The sequence below is a fragment of the Dipodomys spectabilis genome, unplaced genomic scaffold (genome assembly GCF_019054845.1).
Source record: "Dipodomys spectabilis isolate Male_0828 unplaced genomic scaffold, ASM1905484v1 ptg000085l, whole genome shotgun sequence".
NCBI lineage: Eukaryota > Metazoa > Chordata > Mammalia > Rodentia > Heteromyidae > Dipodomys > Dipodomys spectabilis.
Window position 1 is genome coordinate 5,015,861 of NW_024870762.1, and position 17,884 is coordinate 5,033,744.

General features: G+C 50.3%; 1 protein-coding gene across 1 annotated transcript; it reads left to right on the forward strand.

Annotated features, from left to right (window-relative positions):
• The first annotated feature begins 272 nt into the window (after positions 1 to 272).
• On the forward strand, positions 273 to 16,948 carry Atf6b (activating transcription factor 6 beta). The gene is given in 19 exon segments (XM_042684209.1): positions 273 to 375; positions 743 to 822; positions 957 to 1,035; positions 1,284 to 1,375; positions 5,077 to 5,212; positions 10,887 to 10,972; positions 11,110 to 11,245; positions 11,329 to 11,460; positions 11,597 to 11,730; positions 13,196 to 13,381; positions 13,482 to 13,573; positions 13,944 to 14,126; positions 14,268 to 14,375; positions 14,810 to 14,891; positions 15,093 to 15,163; positions 15,270 to 15,381; positions 15,525 to 15,609; positions 16,254 to 16,279; positions 16,282 to 16,948. Coding segments are annotated over 19 exon segments (2,097 nt in total). The 5' UTR covers positions 273 to 293; the 3' UTR covers positions 16,477 to 16,948.
• Positions 16,949 to 17,884: the final 936 nt, after the last annotated feature.

The following is a 17,884-nucleotide window of genomic DNA, read 5'->3' on the forward strand; positions in this document are numbered from 1 at the left end:
GCTGGGGAAGGCGGAGGGGAAGGTGCCGGACCTTTAAATCTTTTGAACTACATTTACCAGGTACCTTATCTTGGTCTGCGGTGCGCGTGCGCCAGCTTCGCGGCGCTCCCATTGGTCCTGCCTGTACACTCGTCATCTACATTCACATGCGGGGGTGGGGTTATCCTGGTCTCTTATTGGTGTGTAGGACTTCCGGTATTGCCCCCTGTTTTGGAAGAGCGGTCTGATTCGTGGGTGAAGGGGAGAGGCGGGTCTTGGGAGCCGTCTTTTGGTCGGGGGGTGGGGGGGGAAAGATGGCGGAACTGATGCTCATCAGCGAGATCGCGGACCCGACGCATTTCTTCACCAACAATATTCTGAGCCCGGAGGACTGGGGTGCGCGGTGGGCGGCTCCGGGGAGGGGAGCGGGCCATGGCAAACTGTGTCCCCGAGGCACGCGGGAAGAAGCGAAGGCCCAAAGAGGAAGGCTGGGAAATAGCGAAACCGCCATCTGAAGGAGGGCGGAGCAGAGGGCCTCCCGTGGTTTCGGGGGATTCGGGTGTGGAGGAAGATCGCCCCCCTCGGCGAGGGCCATGGAGTGGTTCCGCGGCCGGGGAAGGAGGCGGCGTCGTTCCCGGGCTGTGTCATTTTTTCTAGTGGGCGGGCGGTGGGTCTGGCCCAGCTGAGCCAATGAGGGCTGGGGCTGGGCTGGTGTGGGGTGTGCGGGCCGGGCGACCCTCTTGACACGCCGCCTCGCTTGCAGACAGCCCCTTGTACAATGCCTTGGATGAAGAGGCCGAGGCGCAGACAGAGCTTTTCCGCTGCGTGGAGCAGGATGTCCCGGTATTGCTCGCCTACCTTTTCTGTAAACTCGTGGTGGGTGGGAATGGTCCCAGAACTCGGACTCACCAAGCCAGATCTCACCTGGGATCACCTCTACGTTCTCTCATTCCTGCCCTCCGATATCCTCTCTTCAGTTCGACAGCGGCTCCCTGGATGTGGGGATGGATATCAGTCCCCCTGAACCTCCGTGGGACTCCCTGCCTATCTTCCCAGGTGAGAAAGCCTTTATGGTTCCCTTCATCTTTCCAGAAGCCCACATCTTCCCACTGTTTGCCAAATCGCTGTTATCCCCTGTGTCCCCTCTCACCCCCTATATAACTGAATGTACATCCCTCTCTCTGATCCCTCCTGGTGTTCTTGCCCCGTGTCCTGGGGAGGGTTCCCTACCCCAAATCATTAGGCACTTTTTTAGATTCTTCTCAGCCTATTTACTAGTTATTTTCTATGCCCTCTTCCTCCAGATCTTCAGGTGAAGTCTGAGCCATCTTCCCCCTGTTCTTCCTCCTCTCTCAGCTCAGAATCATCACATCTCTCCACAGAGCCCTCCAGCCAGGTGAGAACCATCTCTTTGTGGCAGGACCTTTGGTCCATTCCCTTCATCCATGGATGCCAAGGAAATGATTTGTGTTCTATGAGTTATAAGGCGGGGGCTTCTGCGTTTGCCTGCTTTTTCATCACCTTCATTTTTCATGCCTTCCACTCTGGTTGTCTAGAAGTGAATATGGAGTCTTTGGGGTTTTTTGGTTGGTTGTGGGGCTTGAACTCAGGGCCTGGATACTGTCCCTGAGCTTCTTTGTGCTCAACTAGCTCTCTACCACTTGGACACAGAGCCATTTCGGGTTTTTGAGTGATTAATTGGAGATGAGAGTCTCATAGGACTTTTCTGCCCAGCTTGGCTTTGAACTGTGTTCCTTAGATCTCAGCCTCCTGAGTAGCTAGGATTACAGGTGTGAGCCACCAGTGTCAGCTAAAGATGGAATCAATCTTCCTTTCTTTCTTTGTTTTTGGTCCGGTCGTGGGGCCTGAACTCTGGGCCTGGGCGCTGTCCCTCAGCTCTTCAGCTCAAGGCTAGCGCTCTACCACTTGAGCCACAGCACCACTTCTGGCTTTTTTCTTTTTGCTTATGTGGTGCTGAGGAATCGAACCCAGGGCCTCAGGCATGCAAGGCAAGCGCTCTACCACTGAGCCAACTTCCCAGCCCCCTTTCTTTCTTCTTTCATTCCTCCTTTCCTTTCCTTTCCCTCCCTGTGTCCCTTTCTTTCTTTCTTTCTCTCTCTCTTTCTCTCTTTTCTTTCTTTTTTTTTTTTTTTGTCGGTCGTGGGGCTTGAACTCTGGGCCTGGGCGCTGTCCCTCAGCTCTTCAGCTCAAGACGAGCACTCTACCACTTGAGCTACAGCGCCACTTCCGGTTTTCTGGTGGTTTATTGGAGATAGGAGTCTCACGGTCTTTCCTGCCCGGGCTGGCTTTGAACCTCGATCCTCAGATCTCAGCCTCCTGAGTAGCTAGGATTACAGGCGTGAGCCACCAGTGCCCGGCTCTTTCTTTCTTTCTTATCCTGGGGCTTGAATTCAGGGCCTAGGCTCTGTCCCTGAGGCTGTTTGTGCTCAAGACTAGCCCTCTACCACTTGAGCCACAGTACAACTTCTGAAAATGGAGTCTTTTTAATATGCAGAGATTGTGTGGCAGTAGTGGTAGGGCTAAGAAGAAGACAGTTTTTTTTTGTTTTTTTGATATTTTTTGGCCAGTCCTGGGGCTTGAACTCAAGGCCTGGACACCGTCCCTGAGGTTCTTTTACTCAAGACTCACAGCTTCACTTCCAGCTTTTTTTTTTTTTGGTAGTTAGTTGGAGATAAGAGTGGCATGGACTTGCTGGCCTGGACTGACTTCAAACCAAGATCCTCAGATCTCAGCCTCCTCAGTAGTTAGGACTATAGGCATGAGCCACCAGTGCCCAGCTAGAAGACAGTTGTTAACTGTTGAGAATTCTGGAACCGTTCTTGTCCATCTTGTCCACTGTAAGACTAAGATGATACTTGAAATCAAGAAACCTTATCACTCCTACCTGGAATAAAGTAGAAAGAAAGAACAAAAAGCCAGGGACTATTTTGGAAGATACTTAGTACCATTCAAATCACAATGTCAGATAATTGGTGGCTTGTAAGTTCTGAAGCTCAAACTTTTGTTACTCCTCCTCCTCCTCCTCCTCCTCCTCCTCCTATTATTATTATTATTATTTGTACTAGGGCTTAAACTCAGGATCTGGGTGCTGTTCCTTGTTGTTTATTTGTTGTTGTTGTTGGTCTTGGGACCTGAACTCTGGGCTTGGGCGCTCGCTGTTCGAACTCTGGGCTTGGGCGCTCGCTGTTCCTGAGCTCTTCATCTCAAGGCCAGCGCTCTACCACTTGAACTACAGTGCCACTTCCAGCTTTTTCTGCTTATGTGGTGCTGAGGAATTGAACCCAGAGCCTCATGCCTATGAAGCAAGCAACTCTATCACTGAGCCACTTTCCCAGCCATTTTGTTTGTTTGTTTTTCAAACAAAGCTTGTGGTCTACCATTTAAGCCATAGCTCCACTTCCAGTTTTTTTGGAGGTTACTTGGAGATAAGCCTCTCACAGGATCATGAATTTGAATCATGAGTCTCATATCTCAGTTTCCTGAGTGGCTAGGATTACAGACTTGAATAGCCCGTACACAGCTTTGTTCCTGTTCTTATTTTTTTTTGTTTTGGTGCTGGTCTTGAGGCTTGAACTCGAGGCCTTGGCTGTTCCTGAGCTTTTTTGCTCTACCACTTGAGCCACAGGACTCTCATGGGTTTTCTTTCCTGACCTGGCTTTGAACCATGATCCTCATATCTCAGCTTCCTGAGTAGCTACGATTACCAGCCTGAGCCAGTTCTTTTTCTTACTCTGAGTAGCTAAGATTGCCAGCATGAGCCGTGAACAGGCATCAATTTTCCATGGCTTATCCGAGCCCTACCCCATTCCTGCAAATGAGACCTGTCTATGCTTCTCATGGTCATCCCCAAACTGGGACATACCCCGTGTGTTGAGGGAGTTTAAATCTTTAAATCTTGATACATCACTTTCCCCCTGGTAGGGATTTGGGGATCACTTGAGACATTTTTGTGCAGATTTTATGTAAGCCACTGTTGGTAAAGGTGTTGGAAATGGATCTTAGCAAATTATACATTAGTAGAGTGAATAGTCTCCACCTCCATTAGGCAATTCTGGTTCTGAAACCATCTATGTCAAAACAGCCTTCTCCCCTGAGACAGTTCTGAGCCATCACTCAGAGTGACAAATTGACTTTTGTGAATTTGCATCAGAGGAGAGGCTAGAGAACTAGTTTGACTTTTTTTAAGGTGCTACTATTTTCTGTAACTCAGGCAACTTTGAGACATGTCCTTTACCAGAAATGTGCCAGTTATCACCAGCCTAAGTTGGATTGTGTCCTTCCTCCTGCCCTTAACATCTGTCCTTGGCTTTGGCTTTGTCTGGTGGAGGGGTTAGATGGCTCAGACTTTTTTTTCCGTTATTTATTTATTTTTATTTTATTTTTGGTCAGTTGTGGGGCTTGGAACTCTGGGCCTGGGTGCTGTCCAAAACTCTTCAGCTCAAGACAAGCACTCTACCACTTAAGCCACAGTGTCACTGTGGTTTGCTTAGTTGATTGGAGATAAGAGTCTCACAGACTTTCCTTCCCATGCTGGTTTTGAACTGCGATCCTCAGATCTCAGCCTCCTGAGTAGCTAGGATTATAGGCATGAGCCGCCGGTGCTTAGCTGGCTCAAACTTTCTTTTTTCTTTTTTTTCCTTTTTGTCAGTCATGGGGCTTGAACTCAGGGCCTGGGCACTGTCCCTGAGCTTCTTTTGCTCAAAGCTAGCATTCTATCATTTGAACATCAGCACCACTTCTGGCTTTTTCTGTTTATATGGTACTGAGGAATCGAGCCCAGGGTTTCATGCATGCTACGCAAGTACTCTACCACTAAACCTCATTCCCAGCCCTGCTCCAGGTTTCAACCCTGTGGAGAGGGAAGAAAAAGGTGGTTTCAACCACAAACCAATTTATGCTACTGTTCCAATGTCAAAATTAAAGGGAATATATTGAAAAAAATATATATATATTACCAGGATTAGCCAGCTCTTGATCTTATTCTTACCACCAGCACCTAGCTGTTGTTATTCTTCATGCATCTTGTGTTGCCTTTTATTCCTTCTGCCTCCTTGTTCCACCCTAACTCTTACTCAGGTGCCTAGAGTACAGGAGGTACTGCATGTGAAGACAGAGTCCTTAGCACCTCCACTCTGCCTCCTGGGAGATGACCCAGCATCACCATTTGAAACTGTCCAGATCACTGTGGGCTCTGCCTCTGATGATCCTTCAGGTAATAACAGTCTGCCAATAATCCTGGGCTGTACCTGGGTAGAATGCACATCTGTGTACATGTGTATAGCTATAGGAGGGGGCAAGGAGGACAAAGTGGGCAGGTAAAATTGCAGGAGAGAATGAGAATCTTTGGAAACTGAAGCAAAGACATCAATGAGGAGATAAAGGGTGTGTGTGTGTGTCTGTGTGTCTGTGTGTGTGTGTGTGTGCTAGTATTGGGGTTTGAACTGAGGGCCTTGCACTTTTTTTTTTTTTTTGGGTCCAGTTGTGGGGCCTGAACTCTGGGCCTGGGCGCTGTCCCTCAGCTCTTCAGCTCAAGGCTAGCACTCTACCACTTGAGCCACAGCGCCACTTCTTTTTTGCTTATCAGGTGCTGAGGAATCGAACCCAGGGCCTCATGCATGCAAGGCAAGCGCTCTACCACTGAGCCACCTTCCCAGCGGGCCTTGCACTTTTGCCTGGTCTTTTAATTTATTCACAACTGGTACTCTACCACTTGAGTCATGTCTCCTGTTGTAACTTTTTGCTGGTTAAATGGAGATAAGTGTCTCAATATTTGTCTATCCAGACTGGCTGTTATTCATCTTTTTATTAATTTACATTTTTTTAAAGTTGTAGATAGGGCTGGGAAGGTGGCTCAGTGGTAGAGCGCTTGCCTTGCATGCCTGAGGCCCTGGGTTCAATTCCTCAGCACCACATAAGCAAAAAGAAAAAAGCCAGAAGTGGCGCTGTGGCTCAAGTGGTAGAGCACTAGCCTTGAGCTGAAGAGCTGAGGGACAGCGCCCAGGCCCAGAGTTCAGGCCCCACAACCAGACCCAAAAAAAAAATAATAATAATAAAGTTGTGGATAGTTGAGGGCTTGTGTGTTTAATTGTGTTACTATTCCCTGCAACATTCCTTTTTTTTCTTTCTGAGCTGAGACCTCACTGTGTTGCCCAAGCTTACTTTGAACTCCTGAGGCCAAGAGCTTCCCAAGTGCCAGTCTATGTTACCACACCCAACTTCACCCAATATTTCATTATAAAAAAATTTTAAATGTAGAGGAAGGTTGGAATACCATATATCTGACATCTAGATTCTTTAATTAATATCATTTGTAGTGTTGGTGTTTTGTTTTTTTGTTTTGTGCTGGTACTGGGCTTTAACTCAAGGCGTGGTTGTTATCTCTGAACTATTTTTTTTTTTTCTCGGTCATGGGGCTTGAACTCTGGGTCTGGGCACTGTCCCTCAGCTCTTCAGCTCAAGGCAAGTGCTCTACCACTTGAGCCACAGCACCACTTCTGGTTTTCTGGTGGTTAATTAGAGATAAGAGTCTCACAGATTTTCTTGCCCTGGCTGGCTCTGAACCGTGATCCCTAGATCTTAGCCTCTAAAGTAGCTAGGATTACAGGCATAAGCCACTGGCACCCAGCTGAATTACTTTTTTTTTGCCAGTCCTGGCGTTTGAACTCAGAGCCTGGGCTCTTTTCCTGAGTCTCTCTGTGCTCAAAGCTAGTGCTCTACCACTTGAACCACAGTGCCACTCTGACTTTTTTTTTGTTTGTGTGTAGTACTGAGGAATAGAACCCAGGGCTTCATGCATGCTAGGCAAGCACTCTACCACTAAGCCACATTCTCAGCCCTCCTGAACTACTTTTGCTCAAGGGTAATGCCCTACCACTTGAACCACAGCTCTACTTCAGACTTTCTTTGAATAGTTTGTTGGAGATGAGAGTTTCACAGACTTTCCTGATTTAGGCTGGCTTCAAACTGTGATCCTCAGATCTCAGCCACCTTAGCAGCTAGGATTGCAGGCATGAACCATAAGTGTCCAGCCTGTGTGTGTGTGCGCGTGTGCGTGCGTGCATGCGTGCATCTGCTCTTGCCTGTCCTGAGGCTTGAATCAGGGCCTAGGTACTGTCCTTGAGCTTTTTTGCTGAAGGCCAGCACTGTTTGCCACTTGAGGGAGAGCTCTACTTCTGGCTTTCTGGTTGTTAATTGGAGATAAGAGTCTCACAGGAGCCGGGCGCTGGTGGCTCACACCTGTAATCCTAGCTACTCAGGAGACTGAGATCTGAGGATCGCGGTTCAAAGCCAGCCCGGGCAGGAGAGACCGTGAGACTCTTATCTCCAATAAACCACTAGAAAACCGGAAGTGGCGCTGTAGCTCTATTTCTCGCCTTGAGCTGAAGAGCTGAGGGACAGCGCCCAGGCCCAGAGTTCAAGCCCATGACCGACCAAAAAAAAAAAAAGAGTCTCACAGGGCCTGGGAAGGTGGCTCAGTGGTAGAGCGCTTGCCTTGCACGCATGAGGCCCTGGGTTCCATATCTCAGCACTACATAAACAGAAAAAGCCAGAAGTATCACTGTGGCTCAAGTGGTAGAACGCTAGCCTTGAGCTGAAGAGCTGAAGGACAGTGCCCAGATCCTCAAATCTTAGCCTCCTGAAAAGCTAGAATTACAGGCATGAGCATCTGGTTTCATTTGTAGTATTTTTCTGTATTCTTAGGTTTATTTATTCATGAGTGGATTCAACAGGTCTTTTTTTCTTTTTAAAGTTCTTTTTCTTTTTGCCAGTTGTAGGGCTTGAACTCAGGTTTTGGATGCTGTCCCTGAGCTTTTTTTTTTTCCTTTTTTTTTTTTGCTCAAGGTTAGCACTATTACCACTATATCACTAGAGCCATAACTCCACTTCTGGCTCTTTTGGTAGTTAATTGGAGATACAAGTCTTAAGGACTTTCTTGCCCAGCCTGGCTTTGATCTAAAATCCTAAGATCTCAGCCTCCTGAGTAGTTAGGATTACAGGTGTGAGCCACCAGCATCTGGCCAAACAAGTATTTTAAATAATTGTACAAAGGGGTTTCAGTTCAACAAGTCAGGTTTTGAGCAAAATGCGTCTTGATTAATGTCACCCCTCCCATGTTTTCTCCTATCTTTCCCAATCACATCCATATCATCAAGTTACATAGTTTAGCTTTGACTTAATGTACATTGAATATTATGACTGTCTTTGCCCACCTTTCTTCTCCATAATGTCCACCTCACCTCTCCCTTGCTCTCCCTCATTCCCAACAAGTCCATAGGTCTTTTTTTTTTTTTTTGGTCCAGTCGTGGGGCCTGAACTCTGGGCCTGGGCGCTGTCCCTCAGCTCTTCAGCTCAAGGCTAGTGCTCTACCACTTGCGCCACAGCACCACTTCCGGCTTTTTTCTTTTTGCTTATGTGGTGCTGAGGAATCGAACCCAGGGCCTCAGGCATGCAGGGCAAGTGCTCTACCAATGAGCCACCTTCCCAGCCCCAAGTCCATAGGTCTTTATTGAGCACCTATTCCATGTCAGCTACTAGTTGGGTGGCTAGGAATGCATAGATAAACAAGACAAGAGCACCATGCCAACCTGAGGCCCTGTAAGAGAGAAAGTGGGAGCAGGTGTGTCTGGAGATCATTAGAGCAGATGGAGTCAAGAAAGCTCTTAAGCGGGTGTGCCTCACCTGGCAGAGCTGGGTCTGGGACTTTGTCCTGGAGGGTTTTTTTTTTTTTTTTTCTTTTTGGTAATGATATTGGGCTGTACACTTAGAGCCTGAGCATTGTACCTTAGCTTTGTCGCTCAAGGCCAGCACTCTGTCTCTTGAGCCACAACTCAAGTGAGCCATTGGTGCCTGGCTCTCCTAGAGGTTTCTTGGACCAAATTTTTATTTATTTTTTATTTTTTTTGTCGGTCATGGGGCTTGAACTCAGGGCCTGGGTTCTGTCCCTGAGCTCTTTTTTTTTTTTTTTTGGCTTGGGCACTGTCCCTGAGCTTTTCAGCTCAAAGCAAGCACTCTACCACTTGAGCCACAGGGCCACTTGTGGTTTTCTGGTAGTTAATTGAAGATAAGAGTCTCACGGAAAAAAAAAAAAAAGTCTTATGGACTTTTCCTGCCCGGGCTGCTTTGAACTGTGATCCTCAGATCTCAGCCTCCTGAATAGCTAGGATTACAGGCATGAGCCACCAGCACCCAGCTGTTTTCATTTTTCAACTGTCAGAATATACTTATTTACAGGATTCAGTAACATGTATATACGTATATGTATATATACAGTAACATATTACATAAAATGATCAAATTGATATATGTATTATATAATGATATATATTGATTATATATTAATGATTAGTTGGTTGAAGATGGAGGGCTGGAGAGACCACCGATGTAATCCATTTAAGCTTTCTTCCTGGACTTCAGCAGGACAGGGAAGTGTAGATTTCAGAGGATAAACAAGTTGTATTTGTTAGATATTAAATGTTACAAAAAGGACACACACAAAATAAGGCTTGAAGTCAAACGCCAGTGGCTCTCGCTGGTAATTCTACCTACTTAAGAGGTCAAGATCTGAAGATCATGGTTCAGCGCCACTCTAGGTAGGGAAATCCTTGAAATTCTTAACCAGCAAAAAGCCATAAGTGGAGCTGTGGCTCAAGTGGTAGAGTTCCAGCCTTGAGTAAGGCTCAGCACTCCTGAGTTCAAGTCTCAGTATCTGCACAAAATAAGTAAACAGGCCTTGAAACACCTTTAGCAGCAAAGCATACTAGTAACTGTGCAGAATGGTGTTATTAAAGTCAGATTTTCCACTCTTTTTAGGTATTTTGTGAGACCCATAACTGTGATGAATGTTACTAAGGAAGCTTAGTCCTTGCTTTTGGAGAGCCATGGGAGGATTCTAATACATTGTGGTTATTAAATAACTTCTAGTAGTAGTCATCTCTGCAGAGCTGTGGATGATCAGGCAAAGAGAAGGAAAGGAAGTTTATTTGTTACAGAATTCCCCATTAATCCTGTGGAATTTATAGCATGTGACTGTATTTCCCTTGGAAGTTATATCACATGACTGTTACCTATTCAAAATAACAAATAACATTTGTGAAGTTTTACAATAATATTAGTACAATTAATTACCCAAATGAGCAATGTAGACCAAAGGGAGTAGCAGACTGTTGGCCCTTGGGCTGGGGCTGCCCCCCAGATGGGTTTTATTTCACCCACATGGGACCTACATTTATTTTTATGGGGTGACAAACAAGTTGTAAAGTGATTTAACAGAAGCTATGAAGGCTCAGACGGCTCTGTGATTTGCCTGGGAGGCTGACAGCCCTGGGAGGGAGGAGCAGTGAGCCTGCTGGAGGCCAGTTGAGTTTGGCTGCCTGGAGGGGGGGGGGGAGGGGGCGGGAAAGACGGCGTGGGGGAATGGAAGTGACCAGCTGGCAGTTTGGGAGTCAGGATGTGACATAAGCAACAGTTGGATGGAGGAGCAGACTTGGCAGTTGTCAGCACAGAGGTATGTTGGTATGTTGGACCAGGGGGTAAGAATCCAGCAAGATAGGAACACGGGCCAGATGAATGCTGGAGACGCCCTTGCCTGCACCCCCTTCTCTGTGAATAGACAAGATCTGTGAAGAAGGAGGAGGGAACAGCACAAGGAAAAGGGCAGCCTTGAAAACTATGAGAAGAGCCACTGAAGGAGAAAGGCAGTACAGGTAAAGAAGGAGGAGGAGAACCAGCAGCAGGTCAGCAGCTCAGTATACCTCTGGGTTGCCTGTCTAGGGCTTGAATAGTTTCTTGTCTAGGTACTAAGAGAAGTGGCCCATTTCTCCCTCAGACACCTCCTCTTCTTCAGGGTTTACTTGACATTCAGCTTTTATTTCTTTTGTCATCCACAGATATCCAGACCAAGGTAGAGCCTGTCTCTCCATCTTCCTCTGTCAACTCTGAGGCCTCCCTGCCCTCAGCAGACTCCCCTAGCCAGGTGAGAACACCCCCCTCCCCCTCCAGCCCAACCCCTCTATTACTCTTCTGCTTCAGGGACATGAGAGCCTTTTCTTCTTCAGCTCTATCCTCAACACCTTGACAATCCTGACTAACCTCTCTCACTGCCCCAAGTAGGCTTTCACAGGAGAGGAGGTGCTGGAAGTGAAGACAGAGTCCCCGTCCCCTCCAGGGTGCCTCCTGTGGGATGTCCCGGCCCCATCACTTGGAGCGGTCCAGATTAGCATGGGTCCATCCCCTGATAGTTCCTCAGGTAATGGGGCTTCCTGACCCCTCCGATCCCTGGTAAGAAGCTTATAGTCCTGGAATCTCTTCCTTCCTCTCATTTTCCTTCAGGCAAAGCTCCACCCACCCGGAAGCCACCACTGCAGCCCAAACCTGTGGTGCTAACCACTGTCCAGATGCCACCTAGAGCTGTGCCTCCCAGCACCACCGTCCTCCTGCAGCCCCTCGTCCAGCAGCCTGCAGGTACTGAAGAGCCTGGCTGGATTCTTAGGGAGCACACAGCCATGGGGGTTCCTGACCCATGAGTGCTTAGGTGACAGTACAAACACAAGAACCCCTCCTGACTCATGTTCTGTGACCTCTTGCTCTCTCACCCCAGTGTCCCCAGTTGTCCTTATCCAAGGTGCTATTCGAGTCCAGCCTGAAGGGCCAGCACCCACGATTCCACGGCCTGAGAGGAAGAGCATCGTCCCAGCTCCTATGCCTGGGAACTCCTGCCCACCGGAAGTGGATGTGAGTGCTGGGAGCAGAGTAGAGCTTGTTCTGGGAAGGGAAGAAGGAAGTCGATCATGGAAAGAACTGAGGGGCAAAGAGGGAGGTGAGATGCAGGGGCAAAAACTGAGGACCCCCTAAGCTGAGCACCAGTGGCTCACACCTCTAATCCTAGCTACTCAGGAGGTTGAGATCTGAGGATCGTAGTTCAAAAGTTCAAAGCTTTCCAGCTTGGGCAGGAAAATCTGTGGGACTCTTTTTGGTCCGTCATGGGGCTTGAACTCTGGGCTTGGGCGCTGTCCCTGTGTTCTTCAGCTCAAGGCAAGCACTCTACCACTTGAGCCACAGCACCATGCCCGGTTTTCTAGTGGTTTATTGGAGATAAGAGTCTCACGGACTTTCCTGCCGAGGCTGGCTTTGAACCTCTATCCTCAGATCTCAGCCTCCTGAGTAGCTAGGATTACAGGCATGAGCCACTGGCGCCCGGCTTGTGGGACTCTTTATCTCCAGAAAAAAAGCAAAAGTGGAGCTGTGGCTCAAGTGGTAGAATGCTGAGGGGCATTGCCCAGGCTCTGAGTTCAAACCTCACCTAATACAAAAAAAAGTGAGCATATGGACTTGTAGGATGGCCCTGGGGGCTGAGAGGGCCCATTTTAATACTCCATGTAGTTTTAGGTCCATAGGTTTTTTTTTTTTGGGGGGGGGGGGTGTCTGGTCGTGGGGCCTGAACTCTGGGCCTGGGCACTGTCCCTCAGCTCTACCACTTGAGCCACAGCACGACTCCCGGCTTTTTTTCTTTTTGCTTATGTGGTGCTGGGGAATCAAACCCAGGGCCTCATGCATGCAAAGCAAGCGTGCTCTACCACTGAGCCACCTTCCCAGCCCCAAGGTCCATAGGTTTTCTGTCAGCACCACAGAGAAGTGGAGGTGGCCTCAGGATGTCACAGGCAAGGGTTGTGGTGATAAGAGCTACTTTCTAGGGAGCAAACTGTTCCTTCATTATAGCAAGGTTAAACATTAGGCTTTGAAGAAGAGGGTCAGGAGGAAGACTCATCATGAAAAGATGAGGGGACTTTATTCTGCAGTCTAATCTCTCCCATTTCTGAGGACCAGGAACAGGGAATGGTTGCAAGAAAGGCTCTTTCCCTGGGCCATGGTGGCTCACACCTATAATCCTAGCTGTTTAGGAGGCTGAGAGCTGAGGCTTATGATTTAGAACCAGTCCAAGTAGACACATTTGAGAGACCCTTGTCTGCAAAAACCTGGAGCTGTGGCTCAAGTGTTATGAGCAATAAAATCGTGGGGTTCAAGCCCCAGTACTGGCATAAAGGGAGGCTGTGTCCTTGGAAGGTTTCAGTAGAGCAGGAAAAGTCCCATTTGTAGCTACATAGGTAGAGGTCAGAAAGGCAGAAGGGCCCAGGTGATGGAGGCCCGGCCTCTCCAGCTCACCTTTCATTCTCTATTTGACCTCTGGGGCTGGCGCTAGGCAAAACTGTTGAAGCGGCAGCAGAGAATGATCAAGAACCGAGAGTCAGCCTGTCAGTCCCGGAGAAAGAAGAAAGAATACCTGCAGGGGCTGGAGGCGCGTCTGCAGGCAGTGCTGGCCGATAACCAGCAGCTGCGCAGGGAGAATGCTGCCCTCCGGCGGCGGCTGGAAGTACTGCTGGCCGAGGTAAGCCTGGTAAGCCTGGACAGTTTCTTGGAGAAAGGAAAGGAACACACAGACTCCCTGAGGTAACTCAGTCTCTGCTGTCTCTTCCTCTGCACTTTAGAACAGCGAGCTCAAGTTAGGGTCTGGAAACAGGAAGGTGGTCTGCATCATGGTCTTCCTTCTCTTCATTGCCTTCAACTTTGGACCTGTCAGGTGAGATCTACTTCTGAGAACTCTCTGGGTGGAACTGAGCCTCCCAGCCACCTGATCACATACAAGGATTCCAGTGTTAGTGCTGCTGGTGTATCCAGCAGTTCTTCCTTGCTCTACCATTTCTCTCTGAGGCAACCCATTGAGGGGGCAGATCATGGTGATAATAAGTAGTGACTCTTAGGGGCTGAGTGCTGGGGCCTAGGTTAACCACTCTCTTTTTCTTGTTTCCCAGACCTGTGAGGTAGGGACACTTCCTGTTCTCCTCTTATAGATGAGGAGACTCAGCAGTCGACTGCAGAGCCGTTACTCTGGACAAGATACTCAGTAAAGCTGGGATTCTTCTTCACGCTCTGTCCTTCCCTTCCCACAGCATCAGCGAGCCTCCTGCAGCTCCCATCTCTCCTCGGATGAGCAGGGAGGAGCCTCGACCCCAGAGACACTTGCTGGAGTTCTCCGAACAAGAGCCAGTTCATGGAGTTGAACCCCTCCACAGGTCCTTCCAGGCCCCTGAGGAGCTGCAGCCTAGCCCTGTAGGTCAGCAGCCCAGTTTCAGGTGAGGAGAAAAACGGCCCCTTTCCCTTTGGAGTTAGGAACATCTTTTCTGTTTGTGTGGAGCCGGAGCCAAAGCGGCTGTCGTGCTGGTGGTCCCTGCCTAGACCTTCTCTAATCATTGCTTCTTTCCTGCTCACTGCAGGAACCTGACAGCCTTCCCTGGAGGGGCCAAGGAGCTCCTCCTGAGAGACCTGGACCAGCTCTTCCTCTCCTCTGACTGCCGGCACTTCAACCGAACTGAGTCCCTCAGGTATGTGGGAGTCAGGGCTGGGCACCTTCTCTTAGCTTTTAAACTCCTCCATTGCCAGCCTGGCTGTCCTATGTACTGAAGCTTCAGAACCGGCTTTTTTGGGGGGGCTTCAATTCAGGGTTTAGGCACTGTTCTTTAGCCTTTTTTTTTCCACTCAAGCTTGGATCTCTACCACTTGAGCCGCAGGTCCAGTTCCAGATTTATTTACTTCCTTATTTATTTGGTGGTTAATAGGAGATCAGAGTTCTATGCACTTTCCGGCTCAGGCTGGCTTTGAACTACAGTCCTCAAATCTCAGCCTCCTGAGTAGCTAGGATTATGGCATGCACCACCAATAGCTAGCTTCCCTGGCCTTTTCACTTCTGCATGCAGCCCAGGGAAGCAGGCATCACTTGGCCTGTCCCAGAGGTGGTGACTTGCCTCTGCTTCCCCAGGCTTGCTGATGAACTGAGTGGCTGGGTCCAGCGTCACCAGAGAGGCCGGCGGAAGATACCTCAGAAGGCACAGGAGAGACAGGTAGGAGCAGTGGGGCCGGTCCAAGCAGGGCCCTGGCAAGAACAGGGCTAAATGGCATGGGAGTTTCAAGGGAGCGACAAGTCAGGGATTGTTTAGGGAAAATGGAGGTGTGGCTATGAGGTGGCGCTAGCTTCCAGGGGCCGCCTGTCTCTTTCCCTTTCCCCTCACCCTCTCCAAATCCTTAGATACTTCTCCTTCCAGAAGTCTCAGCTTCGGAAGAAGTTGCCTCCAGTTAAGGCAGTCCCTACTCAACCCCCGGGACCCCCAGAGAGGTGAGTATTGCGAGGCTGCTCGTCATCGTTGTCGGCAGTGCGATGATGCCCTCCTCCCCCACTGAAGTCCCTGCCCCTGTCCCTCTTCCTGTCTCTGGGAAACTAGGGGTTCTGTGGGCCAGCTGCAGCTGTATCGCCATCCAGACCGTTCCCAGCCAGAGTTCTTGGATGCCATTGACCGACGTGAAGACACATTTTATGTAGTCTCCTTCCAAAGGGTGAGTTCCACCTCCTGGCCCTAGCCCTGGGGTCTGTCACCCTGAACCTCTCCCACCAACCTGTCTTCCCTGGAGAGTGAGCACCTGGGGGAGCTCCCCATGAGAATCCTCTCCTCCACCATCCGGTCTGGCCTCCTCCCCAGGATCACCTGCTGCTCCCAGCCATTAGTCACAACAAGACCTCCAGGCCCAAGATGTCCCTGGTGATGCCGGCCATGGCCCCCAATGGCAAGTCGTCCCCTCTGAGTGTGGGAAGGGGATCCTGAAATGGAGGGAGAGGAAGGTTCCCACAGGAGTGTCCAGAAAGGGGATTGGGGGGGGGGGGGGGAGAGAAGAAGGTGGGCATCCAGAGGGAGGCTGAGGTGAAGAGAAACAGGAAGTGAGTGGAGCGAACACGAAACACTGGAGACGGGGGGGGGGGGGGGGGGGGGGGGGGGGGGGGGGGGACGGGACAGGATGTAGGATGACCCCCCCCCCCCCCCAGTGTATCCAGCACTCAGGAAGCCAAGCCAGGAGAGTTTGAGGCCAGCCCTGTGTGCCATAGTGACACTTCATCACCAAAAAAACAAAATGCAGTGCCGGTGCTGGGTTTGCTTGGGTGGCTGTGCAGAGCAGGGCGGGCCGGACCCTTATGAGACTCTCACTTCTTTTTTTTTTTTGTTTTTCTCTTGATGTTCTCTCCTCTACAACCCCCCCTCACTCATCAATGCCATTTTCTTTTCCTGCCCCTTTCTTTCTCCCTGTCCCCAACTCCGTCCTTACCTTCTCATCTTAACTCCCACTTTGGGCCTCCCTCCTCGCCATGGCCTGCTCCCTTCCTCTCTCTTCACATGCCTCCCCTTTGCTCTTCTTCATGAACTCTCTCCTCACAGAGACCCTGTCAGGCCGGGGGGCCCCGGGGGGGACTATGAGGAGATGATGCAGATCGAGTGTGAGGTCATGGACACCAGGGTGATTCACATCAAGACCTCCACGGTGCCCCCCTCGCTCCGAAAACAGCCCTCCCCAAGCCCCGGCAATGCCACAGGTGGCCCCTTGCCAGCCAGTCCGGCCCACCAGGCCTCCCCACAAGCCCTCTACCTCAATCATCCCTGACCTCTGCAGCTCACACTGAATTAGACCTGGGGGTGGGGGGGTGCAAAGGGACCTACTGGGACAGTTTCAACTTTCCCTGATCCCTCGGCCGGGGTAAAGGAAAGACAGGGTGTGGGGTTAGGCACTTAACTTGGGGGTAGGGTGATTTACCCCTGTCCTCGCCCCTTTTCACAATATAGGGCTCATCTCATGCCTATGAACCCCCAAGTCCTGCCTCCTCCTCTGAGGGTTACTGAGCAAACTTTACTTTGGGGGTGGGTGGGCTCCTGTATACTCCTTATTCTTTAGTTTCTCTGGGAGTAAAGATGAGCATTTAGTCCCCAGGTGGGACAAGGGGGGGGACAAGTTTTTACATTTTGGAGCTGGTTAGCAGGAGTACAGGAGGGTGGTGGAGGGAGATCAGTTTACGTGTGTGTGTTATCTTCTTCTTTTTTTAATTATGAAATAAACAACTTGGAGGGAGTTAAAGGCATGGTGGCTGCCTTCCTGGCTCATGACTTCTGTAGGGCCAGCTTCAACGAACCAAGCCCAGAAGATGCCCCTGCTGGTGAGGTGGGGAGGCGTGGGCGTGGGGGGGAGGCCCCCCCAGACCTCATGTCATCTCCCTGCCCCACCCCTGCAGCGCTTGGCTGTGTGTCTGTGTCTAGCGAAGATGTCTACGGAGTGACACCAGAGGATGTCGTTCAGTGGAATGTGTCTGAGTAAACAGGAAGGATGGGGGGCCCCACGCCCTTCAGGGGGCACAGCAGTTCCTGTCCTCTCCCCAGCACCCCCGCCCTTTGCTTTCCAGGATGAGCAACTCACTCACTCACACAAACAACAGCAGCCTGAGCCAGAGGGCCCTGAGCCCAGGAGGAAGGGAGCAGGGAGCAGCCACGGGGGGGGGGGGGGGGGGGGGGGGGGGGGGGGGGGGGGGGATTTCTGGGGTGTTATGGGACGCCCTCTTATCCCTAAATTGAAGGAGACTGAGCCTTGAGGGTCGAGATGAAAGCAAAAGATAAAGAGTGAGTCAAACGCTGAAAAGACTGTTTAAATTGGGAGGAAGGGGAGCAGGACCAAGTGAGAGGTTGAGTCTCTGTCCAACCTGGGGGAAGCAGGGGGGCGGTGCGGGAATCCCCCCCCCAACAGCGCCTCAGGCCTGACCCTGCTGGGGTGTCCTGGGTCAGATGGAAGGTGTGAGCTGGACCTGGGCTCTATGCCCAGATGACTGGACAGGGGCTGCCGGGCCATAAGCCCAGACCTGAAGGGGGGGGAAGAACCTCACGTGTCCAGCCGGTCTCCCCCCTCCCCCACTCCCCTCTCTCCGACTGTGTTTAGGGTGAAAACAGACTGGGGAGCTATGGCAACCTGGAACTGGGGCTCCCAGGAACTAGGTTTTCCTCCCCCTCCAGAGGGCAGCCCTGGTCCT